At 47.0% G+C, this 18717-nt stretch overlaps 1 protein-coding gene across 1 annotated transcript in view; it reads left to right on the plus strand.

Moving 5' to 3' along the window:
- ADAMTS7 (ADAM metallopeptidase with thrombospondin type 1 motif 7) overlaps nucleotides 1-18717 on the plus strand; it is a 140495-nt gene that overhangs the window by 43033 nt on the left and 78745 nt on the right. Inside the window, 4 exon segments of the mRNA XM_029574774.1 lie at nucleotides 3616-3740; nucleotides 6300-6449; nucleotides 9213-9356; nucleotides 15874-16018. Coding sequence (XP_029430634.1) covers nucleotides 3616-3740; nucleotides 6300-6449; nucleotides 9213-9356; nucleotides 15874-16018 — 564 coding nt within the window.

Consider the following 18717-nt stretch of genomic DNA (forward strand, 5'->3'; position numbering starts at 1 on the left):
AAGTCTGTCCAAAGACTATGGTCCCAAGAGGAATCTCAATGGTCCATCAATCGGTTGGAGACAAGGGCGGTTCGTTGGGCCTTACAGAAGTTTCTTCTGCTTCTCAAGGGGAAATCGGTCCGCATGCTATCCGACAATAAGACCACGGTGGCTTACATCAATCGCCAAGGAGGAACCAAGAGCCAGACCATGGCGTTGGAAGCTCACCAGTTAATCAGTTGGGCGGAACAGCACTTTGTCAGCATAGTGGCGTCCCACATTGCCGAGGTCGACAACGTTCACGCGGATTTTCTCAGCTGTCATCATCTCGATCCGGGGGAGTGGGAACTTGCCAACAAAGCTTTTCAGCTAATTTGCGACCAGTGGGGCACTTCTTGCATGGATCTCATGGCGACATTCAAGAATTCCAAAGCTCCACGATTCGTTGCTCGCCACAGAGACACGGTGGCATAAGGAGTAGATGCTCTGGTGCTTCCTTGGCTGACGAATATTCTTCTTTATGTGTTTCCTCCTTGGCTCCTAATCGGCAAAGTGCTCAGACGGGTAGAGCTACATCTGGCAGATATTGTTCTAGTGGCTCCCGAGTGGCCGTGTCGTCCATGGTTTGCGGATCTGGTCAATCTGACGGTGGAGGCTCCTCTGAGATTCCCGGACCTTCCGAAACTGCTTCATGAAGGGCCTGTTTGTTTCGACCAGGTCAATCGCTTTTGTCTAGCGGCATGGCTTTTGAGAGGCAGCATTTGAAGGGTAAAGGTTATTCGGATGCTGTAGTGATTACGCTCTTGAGGTCGAGAAAAGCTTCCACTTCCCTGTCTTATACGCAAGTATGGAAGGTTTTTGAATCTTGGTGCTTGTCCTGTGATATTGTTCCTATTTTGGATTTCCTTCAAGCTGGTTTAGCTAAGGGCTTATCGTGTAGCTCCTTGCAGGTGCAGGTAGCTGCTCTTGGTTGTTTACGTGGTACCATTCAGGGCCGAGCGTTGGCGCACCCGGATGTCTCGCGCTTCCTTCTGGGAGCAAAACATTTACGCCCTCCATTCAGACAGCCTTGTCCCTCTTGGAATTTAAATTTAGTCCTCTCGGCTTTGTGTGCTGTGCCCTTTGAACCTTTGAAATGCGCAACCTTAAAGGATCTTACTCTAAAAGTTGTGTTTCTTGTGGCAATTTCCTCAGCTCGTAGATTATCTGAGCTTCAGGCTTTATCCTGTAGGGAACCCTTCTTAAGGATTTCTGATTCCAGAATATCCTTACGGAATGGTTCCTTCGTTTCTTCCAAAGGTTGTTTCCTCCTTTCATCTTAATCAATCAATAGAACTTCCATCCTTTTCAGATTTAAACAGGTCGGATCCTTTTGCTAAGCACCTAAAGAAGTTGGATGTTCACAGGGTCTTGATGCATTATGTGGAGGTCACTAATAGTTTTCGTGTCTTGGATCATCTTTGTTCTTTGGAGTGGCCCCAAAAAGGGTAATATGGCGTCTAAGACAACGATCGCCCGATGGTTGAAGGAGGCTATAAATTCTGCATATTTGTTGTGTGGCAAGCCCTTGCCGATGGGTCTTAGGGCACATTTGACACATTCTCAGGCGATGTCCTGGGCTGAATGTCAGCAAATTTCGCCGCAGAAGATTTGCAGAGCAGCCACATGGAAATCTTTACATACTTTTACTAGACATTACCATCTGGATGTCCAGGCTTCGGATGCCGGAGGATTTGGAGAAGGAAAATTTGCTTTTCTTATCTCACAATAAATAGAAAACGATTCTTTTGTTGAATGCCCTGGCATGGCAGCTCCTGACTCTGCAGGTGCGCCCTGGCATGGCAGCTCCTGACTCTGCATGTGGGCCCTGGCATGGCAGCTCCTGACTCTGCAGGTGCACCCTGGCATGGCAGCTCCTGACTCTGCAGGTGGGCCCTGGCATGGCAGCTCCTGACTCTACAGGTGCGCCCTGGCATGGCAGCTCCTGACTCTGCAGGTGGGCCCTGGCATGGCAGCTCCTGACTCTGCAGGTGCGCCCTGGCATGGCAGCTCCTGACTCTGCATGTGCGCCCTGGAATGGCAGCTCCTGACTCTGCATGTGCGCCCTGGAATGGCAGCTCCTGACTCTGCAGGTGCGCCCTAGCATGGCAGCTCCTGACTCTGCAGGTGCACCCTGGCATGGCAGCTCCTGACTCTGCATGTGCGCCCTGGCATGGCAGCTCCTGACTCTGCAGGTGCGCCCTGGCATGGCAGCTCCTGACTCTGCAGGTGCGCCCTGGCATGGCAGCTCCTGACTCTGCAGGTGGGCCCTGGCATGGCAGCTCCTGACTCTGCAGGTGGGCCCTGGCATGGCAGCTCCTGACTCTGCAGATGCGCCCTGGCATGGCAGCTCCTGACTCTGCAGGTGGGCCCAGGCATGGCAGCTCCTGACTCTGCAGGTGGGCCCTGGCATGGCAGCTCCTGACTCTGCAGATGCGCCCTGGCATGGCAGCTCCTGACTCTGCAGGTGGGCCCAGGCATGGCAGCTCCTGACTCTGCAGGTGCACCCTGGCATGGCAGCTCCTGACTCTGCAGGTGCGCCCTGGCATGGCAGCTCCTGACTCTGCAGGTGCGCCCTGGCATGGCAGTTCCTGACTCTGCAGGTGGGCCCTGGCATGGCAGCTCCTGACTCTGCAGGTGCGCCCTGGCATGGCAGCTCCTGACTCTGCAGGTGCGCCCTGGCATGGCAGCTCCTGACTCTGCAGGTGCGCCCTGGCATGGCAGCTCCTGACTCTGCAGGTGCGCCCTGGCATGGCAGCTCCTGACTCTGCAGGTGCGCCCTGGCATGGCAGCTCCTGACTCTGCAGGTGCGCCCTGGCAGCTCCTGGTGGCTTTCACTTAATGTCCAACCCCTACTTTAAGGTTTCTTTCTTGTTTTACTGCTTTGTTCTACATTTTGGAGAAAAAGTCAAACTCCATACAGTGTTTGCTGCTATCATTAATGCAAAAATATGCGGGTACCGGTACTTTGATTATGGACCCCCTCAAAGGTATCTGCAGCAATTTGTGATTTACCCAGAGGGACGGCATTCGTTCTTGCTTTTCCTGTATCTAGATTCACATTGGCTGTATCTGTCACATTGGCTGATATGGTCTCCGTGCATAATTGTAGTGTGACATTAGCGGTTTGTATTACAATATACGTATTTATGAGTTATTAGTATTTGGTGTTTGATATCGATGACTTTCACCTATGGATGATTTACCACTTCTGAAGCATCTTTATTCTAAGGGGTATCATCACTTGCGCTCCCTTCCACTTCTGTAGCCAGGACAGATAGGGAGGGTGTGATGGGGGAAGTGTCTGTATCTGGGACAGGGAGGGAGACTGCCATGGGAAGCAGGATTGGGAGGGAGTGTGTATATCTGGAGGGGAGGGTGGATGGGCAGCTTTAATGTGCACCTACTGTTACTGTCTCTGCTCCCCATGTTTGAAAAGTTTTAGCCACAGGCACAAAATGGGAGAAGCTTTAAAAGGTTAGTACTGCGCTGGAATCCTTCCTAGGATGTAATGAATGGAAGAGGAGGTGAGAAGCAGATGGAGGTTAGAAGAAAAATACCTTAAATTTTGTTTTTGGGGTTTTTTTCATTTTGCAGGAGGATCTGAAAATCTCACACCATGCTGACAACACCCTGAAAAGTTTCTGCAAATGGCAGAAGAGCATAAACCCAAAGGGGGATTCTCACCCCACACATCATGATGTGGCTATTCTAATTACACGGTAAGAACGTGTCTGATGTCAGCACTGCTGAAACCCTGCAGTGCTGTGTCACTCCTCCTGCCACTGCTGAAACTATGCAGTGTCACGCCACTCCCTCCCCAGCACACGTGGAATCCTGCAGTGTCACGCCACTCCCTCCCCAGCACACCTGGAATCCTGCAGTGTCACGCCACTCCCTCCCCAGCACACCTGGAATCCTGCAGATTCACGCCACTCCATCCTGGGTGCTGCTGACACCTTGTGCTATCTCACCACTCCTTCCCCAGAATTCCTGGAATCCTGCAGTGTTGTCCCATTCCCTTTCTAGAACACCTGGAACCTTGTAGTGTTGCATCACTCCCTCTCTAGTACACCTGAAACCCTGCAGTGTTGCATCACTCCCTCTCTAGTACACCTGGAACCCTGCAGTGTTGCATCACTCCCTCTCTAGTACACCTGGAACCCTGTAGTGATGCATCACTCCCTCTCTAGTACACCTCAAACCCTGCAGTGTTGCATCACTCCCTCTCTAGTACACCTGGAACCCTGCAGTGTTGCAGCATTCCCTCTCTAGTACACCTGGAACCTTGTAGTGTTGCATCACTCCCTCTCTAGTACACCTGGAACCCTGTAGTGTTGCATCACTCCCTCTCTAGTACACCTGGAACCCTGCAGTGTTGTCCCATTCCCTCTCTGGTACACCTGGAACCCTGTAGTGTTGCATCACTCCCTCTCTGGTACACCTGGAACCCTGCAGTGTTGCATCACTCCCTCTCTAGTACACCTGGAACCCTGCAGTGTTGCATCATTCCCTCTCTAGTACACCTGGAACCTTGTAGTGTTGCATCACTCCCTCTCTAGTACACCTGGAACCCTGTAGTGTTGCATCACTCCCTCTCTAGTACACCTGGAACCCTGCAGTGTTGTCCCATTCCCTCTCTAGTACACCTGGAACCCTGTAGTGTTGTCCCATTCCCTCTCTAGTACACCTGGAACCCTGTAGTGTTGTCCCATTCCCTCTCTAGTACACCTGGGACCCTGTAGTGATGCATCACTCCCTCTCTAGTACACCTGGAACCCTGTAGTGTTGCATCACTCCCTCTCTAGTACACCTGGAACCCTGCAGTGTCACGCCACTCCCTCCCCAGCACACCTGGAATCCTGCAGTCACGCCACTCCATCCTGGGTGCTGCTGACACCTTGTGCTATCTCACCACTCCTTCCCCAGAACTCCTGGAATCCTGCAGTGTTGTCCCATTCCCTCTCTAGAACACCTGGAACCCTGCAGTGTTGCATCACTCCCTCTCTAGTACACCTGGAACCCTGCAGTGTTGCATCACTCCCTCTCTAGTACACCTGGAACCCTGCAGTGTTGCATCACTCCCTCTCTAGTACACCTGGAACCCTGTAGTGATGCATCACTCCCTCTCTAGTACACCTCGAACCCTGCAGTGTTGCATCACTCCCTCTCTAGTACACCTGGAACCCTGTAGTGTTGCATCACTCCCTCTCTAGTACACCTGGAACCCTGCAGTGTTGTCCCATTCCCTCTCTAGTACACCTGGAACCCTGTAGTGTTGCATCACTCCCTCTCTGGTACACCTGGAACCCTGCAGTGTTGCATCACTCCCTCTCTAGTACACCTGGAACCCTGCAGTGTTGCATCATTCCCTCTCTGGTACACCTGGAACCTTGTAGTGTTGCTTCACTCCCTCTCTGGTACACCTGGAACCTTGTAGTGTTGCTTCACTCCCTCTCTAGTACACCTGGAACCCTGTAGTGTTGCATCACTCCCTCTCTAGTACACCTGGAACCCTGCAGTGTTGTCCCATTCCCTCTCTAGTACACCTGGAACCCTGTAGTGTTGTCCCATTCCCTCTCTAGTACACCTGGGACCCTGTAGTGATGCATCACTCCCTCTTTAGTACACCTGGAAACCTGTAGTGTTGCATCACTCCCTCTCTAGTACACCTGGAACCCTGCAGTGTTGCATCACTCCCTCTCTAGTACACCTGGAACCCTGCAGTGTTGCATCACTCCCTCTCTAGTACACCTGGAACCCTACAGTGTTGCATCACTCCCTCCCTGCTTCTGCTGACACCATGCAGTGTGGCTCCATCCAATGCCTGACACCCTGACAGATAAAAAGCTGCAGTTTCTGCTGTGCTTGTGGTAATGAATAAGAATTTTTCTGGCTTCTCTTTTAAACACTTCTGTTACCTGAGATTTGAGGCTTAGATCTCTTTTCCATCCTGCTAATGTTTGTTATAATATTTTTCAGTTCAGCACTATAAGATTATCTGTTGCATCACATATTCACTTCTCAGACATACTTTTGTTTGTTGCAAGGGGTAAGGGCGCTATTGGCTTTGCATATACAGAGTGTTAACATTTCTTTCTTTGCTTTCTGACTTTTAACCCTTGGATTCCCATTCTTTGGAGCTCCAGTGAGGCTTACTATGATTATTCTTTATATATATCTCCTAATGTTTACATGAAATGCTGACAGTCCTTGCTAATGTGTACATCATGCTCTGCTGACTGACTGCATTTTAACCCCCTTCTTGGTGGTTGTGACAGGAAAGACATCTGTGCTGCCATGAACCGGCCGTGTGAGACACTAGGGCTGTCTCATGTATCAGGCATGTGCCAGCCCCATCGCAGCTGTAACATCAACGAGGACACGGGGCTGCCCCTGGCCTTCACTGTGGCACATGAGCTTGGACACAGGTACGACCTTATCATGGCTGCTTGACTATTGCTCATCTTTGTTTGCAGACCTGTGGGAGGAATACTTTCGCATCTCCTCCTGCTTAGACTATTGCAACTTGCTCCTTACAGGTCTCGCAGTGAGCCATCTCTCTCCACTGCAGTCCATCCTAAATTCAGCTGTGTGATATATCTTTCACCAAAGTCGCTACGTTCACATAACTCCTCTGCTGAGGTCACTAGATTGGCTCCCTATCCGCTCCCGCATCCAGTTCAAGCTCATCTTTCTCACCTACAAATGCCTTCACTCTGCGGCACCTCACTCCCTCTACATCCCTCCTCATAAACTCCACTCATTAGACAAGTCACTCCTGTCTGTGCCCTTCTCCTCTACCACCAATTCCTGACTGTGGGGCCAATGCAGTAAAGTGCACTCAGCCTAGTCCATAGGTCTGTGCAAGGCTGGGCACGCATTTCAGATATGCTAGACTAGCACTCAATGCAAGAAGGGGATTAGCGTGTCCAAAACACGCATCCAAACAAATGCATAGCCGATAATGCTCATTACATGTAAAGGAAAATCTGTTCCTACAGATCAGTCCCGACTCTAGGGTTTTTCCTCCTTGTCAGCAGATGGAGACAGAGAAAGTTTCACTGACACTGTACATAACCCAGTGTGCCACCTGCCGTCCCTCAGTACTGACCTGTACCCAAGCCAAGATGACAGTAGCAACCATAAATTTCTGAACAAACTTCAAAGAAAACTCCCTCCCCTCCAATGTACATAGCATTTAATTTATTTATACCGTTTAACCGTTTATTCTTTCCTATCTCTTCCTTCTTCTCCAAGTTCTGCTACCCTTGTTATTTGTAACTGTTTCTTCGGTCACCACAGTTCGAATTGATGTATTTAATGCACTCCCGTTCCATGTAAACCAGCAAGATATGTTTTCATGATTGCCGGTATATAAAAATCTTAAATAAAAAAAAAAAAAAAAAAAATGAGCCAGAAGAAGGTGAAGTTGCCCAAAAAGACAATGGAAAACTTGTTTCCCAATTTTAACAGAAACGATCAGCATTGAAAACCTCCAGCAACTCTGCACTATATACAAAGCAACAGTATGGGCGGCCGACTCTCCACCCAGTAAATGGGCGGGTCTCTGGACTGATCTGTGGTACTACTATAGGGAGATATCCCATGTTTAACCACTGAAAGCACCTAATATGAATCATAATAGCCAAAAAGGGATGCAGACAAGTATGCTGACAGGCCCAACACACTGTCACAGCTAAAGAAAATTAACTTTGCCCAGATGAGAACTTGAAACTAGAACTAAAGGATGCTTAACAAGATCCTACTGTTTGTAAGCTCCTGTGTAAATAAAACCAAGGCAGAGGGACAATGCAGCAGCTTAAGCTCATACGCAGAAGTCATGGACCAGCCAAGGGAAATCCAGAGGTCAGAGGGACCCCCACCCTTGGATGAAGGGGAAGCATTCTGAAATGGAGAAAACACTGACCCTGGCATACAGATGTGGCAGAACCTCCTCCAAAGAAAAGGGGAGGGGGGGGGAGACCTGTAATGTGGCAAAGACCCTCCACCCATTACATGATTATGCACGAGATTATGCATATTTATCAGCTGGAAAGTATAAGATGGGGGAAATAAGAAGAAAAAAAGTGAACTCGAAGCAGCCCCAGCAACCCCTGCTATCGAGGAGGGAGAAGACAAGGTGTGGCCAGGAAACCGGAGAGAGGAGATGATCTGCCTAGGGTCAGACCTGGCACAAAGTCCGATGCAGTGAGTAGCCAAGAGCCAGTACCGGATCCGGAAACAAGCCCTCAGACAGCCTGGCAGCTCTGCCAGTACCAGACCCAGAAGCAAGCCTCCTTCCCTGCCCATATTCTCCAGACCTCCATCCAGAGGTAAACAGGAATCACTATCTATAACATGTTTAGCTAAGATGTCCAACTTAAGGGTCAATTACCTGCATATTTGTCCCATCCCATCATATGTTTCTCTTTGCCTACATTTATGAACGACAGATATGGAGGGCACTGGTAGAAAACAGGTCAAAGATATGGGGGAGGAGGGAGCTGATGATTGGCTGAATATGGGAATTTAGGTGCTCATCTACCCAAAGTGAACAAATCTCAAATTGCAGACTGGCTGGGCCATTTTGGACTTAATCTGCTGTCATTTACTAAATTACTACGAATGTATATGAGTGCACAGCTCCCCTCCTCCATCATAAATCTCTCTTCCTTCCTTTCCCCCCATCCTCTACCATGATATTCTCAGCTCTTCTCCCATGGTTCACTCTCTTTCCCTCCTATCTCCACCCCCACTTTCCCAATGCACAGCTCCCCTCCCCCCATCATAAATCTCTCTTCCTTCCTTTTCGCCGTGCCCTCCATCTGGCCATAGTATGCTCACCTCCTCTCTACCTGCACAGCTCCCCTTCCCTCACAGTGCACTCCTCTTCCCTCCTCTCCTGTCCCTTCCTCCATGGTACAGTCCCCTTGCCTCCTCTCCCCCCCCCCCCCCCCCCGTGGTATTCTCACTTCCTCTTTACTGCACATTTCTCCTCCCCCATAGACAATCTCCTCCTTCCTTCTCCCCCCTAATGGTTTGCTCACCTTTTCTCTACTTGCACAGCTTCCCACCCTCCATGGTGTATTCTCACCTCTTCACTGCATAACTTCTCTCTCCCTTCATAGTAGGCTCCCCACAGTTTCTTTTCCCACCTCATGTTAAAGTCACTTCTTCTCTCTCTCCTGCAGCTTCGGGATCCAGCATGATGGAAGTGGCAATGATTGCAAACCTGTTGGGAAAAAGCCGTATATCATGTCCCCGCAGCTGCTGTATGACACATCCCCCCTTACATGGTCCCGTTGCAGCCGCGACTACATCACACGCTTCCTCCAGTGAGACCTTTTTCTTCTCATGCTTTTTTTTTTCTTCCCAAATTTTCAGTGTTTGAAACTGGATTTTTATGACTTGTTCAGTCGGCAGAAATGTCTAGAGCCAGTGGGACGCCTTTGTTTGCAGATGAGGGTGCTGGCAGTAGTAGGAAGTGTCGCTTAGTCCCTGTGCTGCTTGCTGAGAAAAAAGGATGAGTGCGGCTTTCAGAGTTCAGGAAGAAGAAGAGCAAATTTTATGGGTGACAAGAACAGTTCCATGGGGAAAGGTTGTATGCAAAAGTTTAGGCACCTCTGGTGAAGTTTTGTATTTCAGTGAATCTCTGAATGAACAGAACCTGGCACAGCCTTTACATGATGCAAAGTTTAGCATGACATACTTTTGCAATCTCTAATGCAAAATTATTATTAATTTGCTGATTTTAACAGAGTGAAAATAATAAAACAATGAATATGCCATTTATAAATGTTTGGACACTCTTCCAGTTTATTTATTACTAGTTCTTTAAAAAGTTTGTTACTAAGGCCCAAAAAGTTGATTGACTTTGTTAGGTGAAGACAATTCCATGGTTGAACAAATTCTCTGACCCTTCTAACCTCTTTGGTTGTGATTGTTCTCTCTGTTTTCCACAACCATGGACTCTTTAAGCAACTGTCTTGAGCATTCGAAAATTAGGATTCTGTAATTCACTCTTACAAAGCAGGGGAAGGCTATAAAAAAAAAATCTGTAAATTCTTCCAGCTAGCAATTTTAATTGTCAGAAACATTGCTAAGAAATGAAAGTTATAGTATCTTGTGTAGTTGTGGCTGAACAGTTCAATTTTTGTTTTATTAATCTAAAGCACTTTCTTCCAAAAACGCTTCAGACTTATCAAGGTTTTGTTTTGCATACTTTAGACAATGACTTTTATGATGATGTTGTAGAAGTTTCCTTCTGACTGCTCATCCATGCAGATCACTGTTCTGTATGTAACACTTTACTGTGGATATGTGCACAGCTATTTCTGTTGAGCTTAACCTCTTCAACTGATCATTTCAGTGATCTGTGTGTTCAGTTTTGCAGATCTGACCAGTTTTTTGGCAGTTCTATCGGAGATGTTTCTCGAAATTCCAGATCTTGTCTTGATTTCAGCAGTTGCATGTAACCTCTGTTTCTTAACAATGTTTCTGAAATTGCTGGCTGGGAGCATTTAGAGATTGTCTTGTATCCTTTCCCTGCATTGTAAGAGTTTTGAAAGTAGACAAGACAAAATTAACCTGAGAGGACAGAAGATCAGAGTATTTGTTCAACTGTGGAATTGTCTTTATCTGACATTGAAAGCCTTATTAACAACTAAGTTTTTTAAAGTAGTATTGAATTAATTGGAAAGATGTCCACATTTTTACACATGCCATATTCACCGTTATAATATTTTCAATCTGTTAAAATCAGAAAATAAATAGTATTTTGCATTAAAAACTGCAGAAATATGTCCTATTTAACTCTCTTATGTAGAAATTGTGTCAGTTTCTGTTCACTTAGAGGTTCATAGAAACCTACAGTTTGATTAGGGATGCCTAAACCTTTGCACACAATTGTATATCACTGTACTCAGATGGAACTGTCAGATCACAGTTACTTATTTATATATTTTAAACCATTTGTTAAAACTACAGCTCACTCCAAAGATTGTGAGTGCTATAAGAGAGGTTTCTTGAAACAATTCCTGGTGAACCCAAATCTATCTGTGGCCAGGGCAGGCCTTCCAAATAGGAGCATTTTTGCACTGAAAGTGTTTGGATTTATATCACATCTAAAGAAATATAGACAATGTTTGCAGATAAGGACCTCTTAATTCTCCCAGTAGGCCCAGTTGTGCCTGCTTACTGTGCTGTCACAGGTCTCACTCAGTCGGTGGTCCTCTCCCTCCCTCGGTCACTAAGGTTTGACCCATGCAAGCTTGAATTCTGCCACTGCCTTGGCTCCTGTCACCTCTGCAGGAATTTGTTCTAGGTGAAAAAATATTCTCACCTTCCTTTTCAGCTTCTCTCCCTTCGGTTTCATATGATGACTCCTTGTCCTTGAACTTTTAATTCTATGGAAAATGCTTGCTTCTAGTACCTTATTGAAGCTTGCTAAAAGTTTGAATGTTTGTATCATGTCTCCTCTTTCCCTTCTGTCTTCCAGAGAGGACAACTTTAGCTCCTTCAAACTCTGTGTGTGACTTATAGTGCAGGTCATGCACCATTTTGGGGTCCCTTCTTTGAATTGCCTCCAATTTAACAATGCCTTTCTGCAGATGAGGTCTCTGGAACTAGACACTGTAATCAAGACGAGGTCTCGCCAGAGGTCCGTAGAGAGGTAATATCACTTCTCTCTGTGAGGCAGTTCAGAGGAAGGCACCCAGAATGGTGCATGGCTCGCACTATAGGTCATATGTAGAGAATTTGAAGGAGCTAAAGTTGTGCTCTCTGGAAGACAGAAGGGAAAGAGAGAAGACATGATACAAACATTCAAAGATCTTTGCCTTGAACTGTGCCAGAGAGAGTGTGATTTGTGTATGTGGCATATTCAGCTGCTCTTGGACGTTCTTTTTGACCCAGTACCATGGGTGCTATGTCTGTGTCTTTCTGCCACATTCTCTTGATTGTAGTTGGCAGGTTACTGGTCAGTAATTTTTAGGGATGATATTTGGGTCTCCCTTTGGAAGGAAACGTGTTCTTCCTGTTATTAGCCATTGTGGTGTTAGTTCTGCCTGTCTGATCAATTGTTTATTTCGCAGTTTGCTAGGTCTTGGTGGAGAAATGAGTCAAAAGTTGCTCTTAACCTGCTTTCCAGCTTGTTGTTGTTATTTCAGCTCATGCTTGCCTTGTCCATTCAGCTGCCTGTTGTGCTTTATGAGATCCATCAGAACTCTTCTGTTAACTGTGCTAAAGTCCTTTACAAGGTCCCATTTCTGTTTCCTTCATTATCTCTGCAGCTTTCATGCTTTTTCTGTCATTTTCAATGTATTATTTGAGAACAGAATTTAGAGAAAAATAATCAAAGGCATTTCTGTGGGGAAAATAGTGGAATTGTTCTTGTTCTTGTGGTTTTATTTATTTATTTAATGATATTGTTTTCATTTTATATTTTTATTAAGTTCATTTATTTTAGTGTCATTGTGTTTGTGTTTCTTTGATTAAGTGTGTCACTTTTATTGTAAACCGCATGGACATGCTTTAACAGGCAATATATTAAATTCAATAAATAATAATAACTTTGATTTTTGTCCAGCCTCAGTGCAGGCAGAGTTACATGTGGTGTTGTACAATGTGGGTCATTCTGCCTGCATTCCTGGGGATGGGGAGTGGGCGGGTAATGCAAGAAGGTAAGTGCATTGCATAATCAAAACTATCCAAGTTGTTTCTGATGGAAAAAGTACCTGCAGAGAAAGCAAGTGCAAATCAGTGCTGGGAATTTTTCTGGGGACAATGGCCAAAGCAAAATGCCCTGCATAGCTTGCTGTGATTATTAGTGAAAAGTCCACGCAGAGTTTGCACCAGCATGGGCAGCTGTGCTTATTACCCCCCTATTAGCCTCGGCTTGATGGTTTGCATTTTCCTCATAAGAACATTGCATACTGGGTCAGACCAAGGGTCCATCAAGCCCAGCATCCTGTTTCCAACAGCGGCCAATCCAGGTCACAAGTGCCTGGCAGGATCTCATTACTTTGTGTTCTTGATCCTTTGAGGTACCAGTGACACGCTGCATGCCGTGATTTGAATTATTCTTCTATACATTTTTACCAAGGAGGACTTGTTATCTTTCAGCTGTTCTTGTGGTATTGTGTCCTTGTTTGTAATGATTTTTGTCGTAGAATATTGTATCCGATTTATTTCTGCATATGGATGCTCTCTCTATTGACCTTGCATGTCAGGTAGTCTTTCCTTTTTCTGGATCCTGGCAGACCTGTCCATCTCCTGCTCTCTCACCTGCTGTCTTTTCCCTTCCTCTCTCCCTCCTTGGCTTACCCCTCTTGCCTCCTTCCTGAGATTTCTGCTCTCCCGGGTCTCTCCCTTCCTCCCTCCTCAGCTCAGCTTTTCTTCCCTCCTTCTATCCTCCCTTCTTGATTCCGTTTTTCTTGTCTCCATCCTTCCTCCTTCCTTGGCTCAGCTCCTAGTTTTTCTCCTTTCCTAGGTCTTTGGATCAATTCCTGGGCTCTCCTCCCTCCCTTCTTCCTGGGGTCTCTGCTTTCACCTTGCAGACAAAGCCTTGTGTTTGTGAAGACAGAGGGATTGAGCCAAAGTCTGCTTTTATGCATGTTCAGCTTTGGAAGTCTCTTTTGGATTCCTCTGCTATCTCATGTCTCCCTCCCTTTAAGGGAGGTTAGAAAAACAAGTAACGTAAGAGAAGAAAGTGCTGCTTGCAGGGCTTCCCCGGAGCAAGAGCATAAGGAAAGACAGATTGGATCAGACCCTTGGTGTCTCGGTGTGCAGCGAGATCATGGATAAACGAGAGGGGGCTTGATACTCAGAGGCATTTATCTGGCACATTTTGATAAATACTGAGTCTTGAGTATCGTCAGCGTGAGAGCATTATTGTACTAACTCTAGATGTGGCCAAGAGCCAGGGCTAAAGTTATCTGGGAGAGTGTTAAGTGCTACTAGAACAGATTAAGTAGGGCTGCGGGCCCAGTCCCCCACACCAGTGAAATAGATGTAGGGCGTTGCACCCAATTCCCTCTGCCCCACAAGCCCCCCCAAAGTATGCAGCAATCAGAGCAGGCTTAAAGGCTGAAAAGCCTCGTCTCCCAATTTATTTTGGTAAATATGTTTGTTAGAGTTTTATAAGAAACAACAACTAAAGAGTACGGTCCGATTCCCATGGCCCCACCCCTCAGCAATGTCCCAGTCACCTCCCCCCACAATACTAATACAAGAAAGAGCAGGTCGGTAACAAGTGAAATAGTAAAGGAACATGGGCCCACTTAATGCAGAAAACTACCAACTTAATATGGCCTTTTCTTCATTTCCCTGGGTAGAGCAGACACAAAGTTCTGCAAACTTCACTATGTGCTCTCATGCGTTGAAAAGAAGAATTATCCAGTGACTTCCTCTCAAACATATAGAGCTCTGTCCAAACCAAGAAAATTGGCCAAGGTAACCAGGTAGCCAAGATATATTTCAGGGCTTGTATACAACATTTGGCTAGTAATAGCCCATGTGATCTCTTCAGTCTTATTTGGGCCTCCCTGTAGCCGAATGTACAAAAATCTGCGTTCCATGGGAACAGTTGTTGGATCAATGAGATGAAAAGAGCTGCCCAAAGATCTTGGCCTTGTAGTGCATTCCCATAAGCAATGTAAGCGCATTGCCCCTGTGCTGGAACATTTAGGACAAGCATCTGTGGTTACAATATGGGCTTTCCATTAAGCAATTCTGTGCAATATCTTAAAATAAGTCTCTCTTAACTTCACATTTATGACCGCCTTATGCATATAAGATGGACAGGCATAGACGTCATCCTCATCCACAGAAAGCTGTTGGTCCATAGACCATATGGCAGGCAAAGATTGAAAAACTCCATAATCAGAATTGTCATGTAGAAAAGCGTACACAGAGGCAATTTAAAAGTCTCGTTTCCTAAAAGCAAACATTTTGAAGACTGCACCCCTCCCCTAAATCTACTCCAACCCCTCCCCTTACCACTGCTGGGAGCCTGGTACAATTGTCCAGATTTAAAAGAAATTAAACTGCAAAATGTGTTTCTGGAGAATGTGGGGAAAGTTAATAGCATAACCAGGCTTATAAACGATTGCCAGACAGCACTGGGATTACTGCCTCCTACATGCAGGTAGGAGATTGCCCGAGACAGGACACTGGACTTGATGGACCATTGGTCTGACCCAGGATTTATTTATTCACTTAAAAGTTTGTATATGCCGCGCCCTTCAATAAGTATTGATAGGAGTGGTTTACAGCGTCACATTCACAGTATAACAGCATAAAATCAATTTAAAACATTGATAACATATCCAGCACCCCTTACTGCGCACTTACTGCAGGAAGTATCTCCAGCATGAAAGGCATCCTGTGTATAGTACAGAATTCATGGTACAGTGCAGTGCTTGTAGTGCAAGTCTGATGGGGGCTCTCTGTGTGCCCTGTGTGTGTGTGGGGGGGGGGATGTTGCTGTATGTCTCCCTCCCCATCGTGACACTGTATGCTTTCTCTGTGTGCTGGGGTAGGTGCTGCGTGTGTTTGTCTCTCCTCTCCCCCTGGATATGACACTGATGTACTTTCTATGTGTAGTCAGCTTTACTACTCTCTCAGAGATCCCCTGTGTTTATTCCATGTTTCGTGAATTCACATTTTGTCCTTATTTCCCCCACCCTCTCTGTAAAGAAATATTTCCTTAGATTACTCCTGACTCCTCCCTCTTTCACTCTCATCCCATGACCCCTTGTTCTAGTCGCCCCCTGTGCATGGAAACCTTGGAGGTATTTAAATGTCCGTGATGTGGATATTTTGGCTCTGACCTGCCTTCTCTGTTATTTGCAGCCGCGGCTGGGGGCTGTGCTTGGATGACCCTCCTGCCAAGGCATGGGTAAACTTCCCCTTGCTTCCCCCAGGAGTTCTCTATGATGTTGGACATCAATGCCGGCTGCAGTATGGAGCTTATTCTACCTTCTGTCAAGACATTGATGTAAGCTCTGCTGCCAGGATGACGCCTGCGTGGCTGACATCACGTGAGGATGGGGTGTGTGTGCAGGCTGCAGTTAGCTGGGATACTGTGCATTAAGAGCAAATGCAACATACCAGGTGAGGCTGAAAGATGCCCAGCATGCATTATATTAGGCTGGTGCATGCACAGCATCACCCCGTGTATTTGATGGGCCATTAATAAAATCTTAACTAATAAACATAGTCATAATGTACAGAGGTAGGCAAATCATTATTATTGGAGGTTCCCATTCCGCCACACTGTTTGTTACAAGGTTTCATGCCACAAGCAAATAAATGAAAACACAGTAGCCATCACTTACTGTGTATCATCATCCCAGGGCTTCACAACTTCTATATCACCATCCCAAGGCTTTACCTACTATATAGCAGTATCCTGGGACTTCATCTACTACATATCATCATCCCAGGGCTTCACAACTTCTATATCACCATCCCAAGGCTTTACCTACTATATAGCAGTATCCTGGGACTTCATCTACTACATATCATCATCCCAGGGCTTCAGCCACTATGTGCTTGCCTCCCAGGGGTTCTCCTACATTATATTACTATCCTAGGTCTTCTTCTACCATGTATCAGCATCCCATGTCCTGTGTATCTCCATCCTCCGGTTATGCAGGAAGTGGCTGAGAGTTGTGCATAGAGGGTAGGTTCACACATGAAGCACTTTTACTAAGCTGCAGTAAAACAGTGCATTACCACAGCATTTCACTGCAAGTAAGTTTCCACAGCATTCACTAAACCGTGATACCCAATAACCACAACTTAGTGAATCCTGCAGATTCTTTAATTGTATTGCTGCAGCCAGAAAAACCGTGGCAATATCCAATTGTGTCCCCCAATCCCAGGACCGCCATCTTTTAAAGGAGCTGTAATGCCCTGTAAGGATCCCAACCCACCTTCAAATTCCCATTCAACCCATAATTCTAAGAAAAAGATACCATGATTAAGTCCCGTCCCCTAACTTTAATCTCCGCCTTCTATCCAAAAAGCCCCCACTACTCTTCTTGGATTCTCTGCCATCTTAACCCCTAAATCATGGGGCAGGAGTGATCCCTACTTGCCATCTTTCATAATAGTAGTGACTGACCCTAGGCTGCCCTATGCTCTTTTCCTATGCACCAGCAGAGACTGTACTAGTACCTTCCCTAGGCTGCCCTATGCTCTTTTCCTATGCACCAGCAGAGACTGTACCAGTACCTTCCCTAGGCTGCCCTATGCTCTTTTCCTGTGCACCAGCAGAGACTGTACCAGTACCTTCCCTAGGCTGCCCTATGCTCTTTTCCTATGCACCAGCAGAGACTGTACTAGTACCTTCCCTAGACTGCCCTATGCTCTTTTCCTGTGCACAAGCAGAGACTGTACTAGTACCTTCCCTAGGCTGCCCTGTGCTCTTTTCCTATGCACCAGCAGAGACTGTACCAGTACCTTCCCTAGGCTGCCCTATGCTCTTTTCCTATGCACAAACAGAGACTGTACCAGTACCTCCCCTAGGCTGCCCTATGCTCTTTTCCTATGCACCAGCAGAGACTGTACCAGTACCTTCCCTAGGCTGCCCTATGCTCTTTTCCTATGCACCAGCAGACTGTACCAGTACCTTCCCTAGGCTGCCCTATGCTCTTTTCCTATGCACCAGCAGAGACTGTACCAGTACCTTCCCTAGGCTGCCCTATGCTCTTTTCCTATGCACCAGCAGAGACTGTACCAGTACCTTCCCTAGGCTGCCCTATGCTCTTTTCCTGTGCACCAGCAGACTGTACTAGTACCTTCCCTAGGCTGCCCTATGCTCTTTTCCTATGCACCAGCAGACTGTACTAGTACCCTTCCCTAGGCTGCCCTATGCTCTTTTCCTATGCACCAGCAGAGACTGTACCAGTACCTTCCCTAGGCTGCCCTATGCTCTTTTCCTATGCACCAGCAGACTGTACCAGTACCTTCCCTAGGCTGCCCTATGCTCTTTTCCTATGCACCAGCAGACTGTACCAGTACCTTCCCTAGGCTGCCCTATGCTCTTTTCCTATGCACCAGCAGACTGTACCAGTACCTTTCCTAGGCTGCCCTATGCTCTTTTCCTATGCACCAGCAGACTGTACCAGTACCTTCCCTAGGCTGCCCTATGCTCTTTTCCTGTGCACCAGCAGAGACTGTACCAGTACCTTCCCTAGGCTGCCCTATGCTCTTTTCCTATGCACCAGCAGAGACTGTACCAGTACCTTCCTAGGCTGCCCTATGCTCTTTTCCTGTGCACCAGCAGAGACTGTACCAGTACCTTCCTAGGCTGCCCTATGCTCTTTTCCTGTGCACCAGCAGAGACTGTACTAGTACCTTCCCTAGGCTGCCCTATGCTCTTTTCCTATGCACCAGCAGAGACTGTACCAGTACCTTCCCTAGGCTGCCCTATGCTCTTTTCCTGTGCACCAGCAGAGACTGTACCAGTACCTTCCCTAGGCTGCCCTATGCTCTTTTCCTATGCACCAGCAGAGACTGTACCAGTACCTTCCCTAGGCTGCCCTATGCTCTTTTCCTATGCACCAGCAGAGACTGTACCAGTACCTTCCCTAGGCTGCCCTATGCTCTTTTCCTATGCACCAGCAGAGACTGTACCAGTACCTTCCCTAGGCTGCCCTATGCTCTTTTCCTATGCACCAGCAGAGACTG

This window comes from Rhinatrema bivittatum, chromosome 13 (assembly GCF_901001135.1).
Source record: "Rhinatrema bivittatum chromosome 13, aRhiBiv1.1, whole genome shotgun sequence".
NCBI lineage: Eukaryota > Metazoa > Chordata > Amphibia > Gymnophiona > Rhinatrematidae > Rhinatrema > Rhinatrema bivittatum.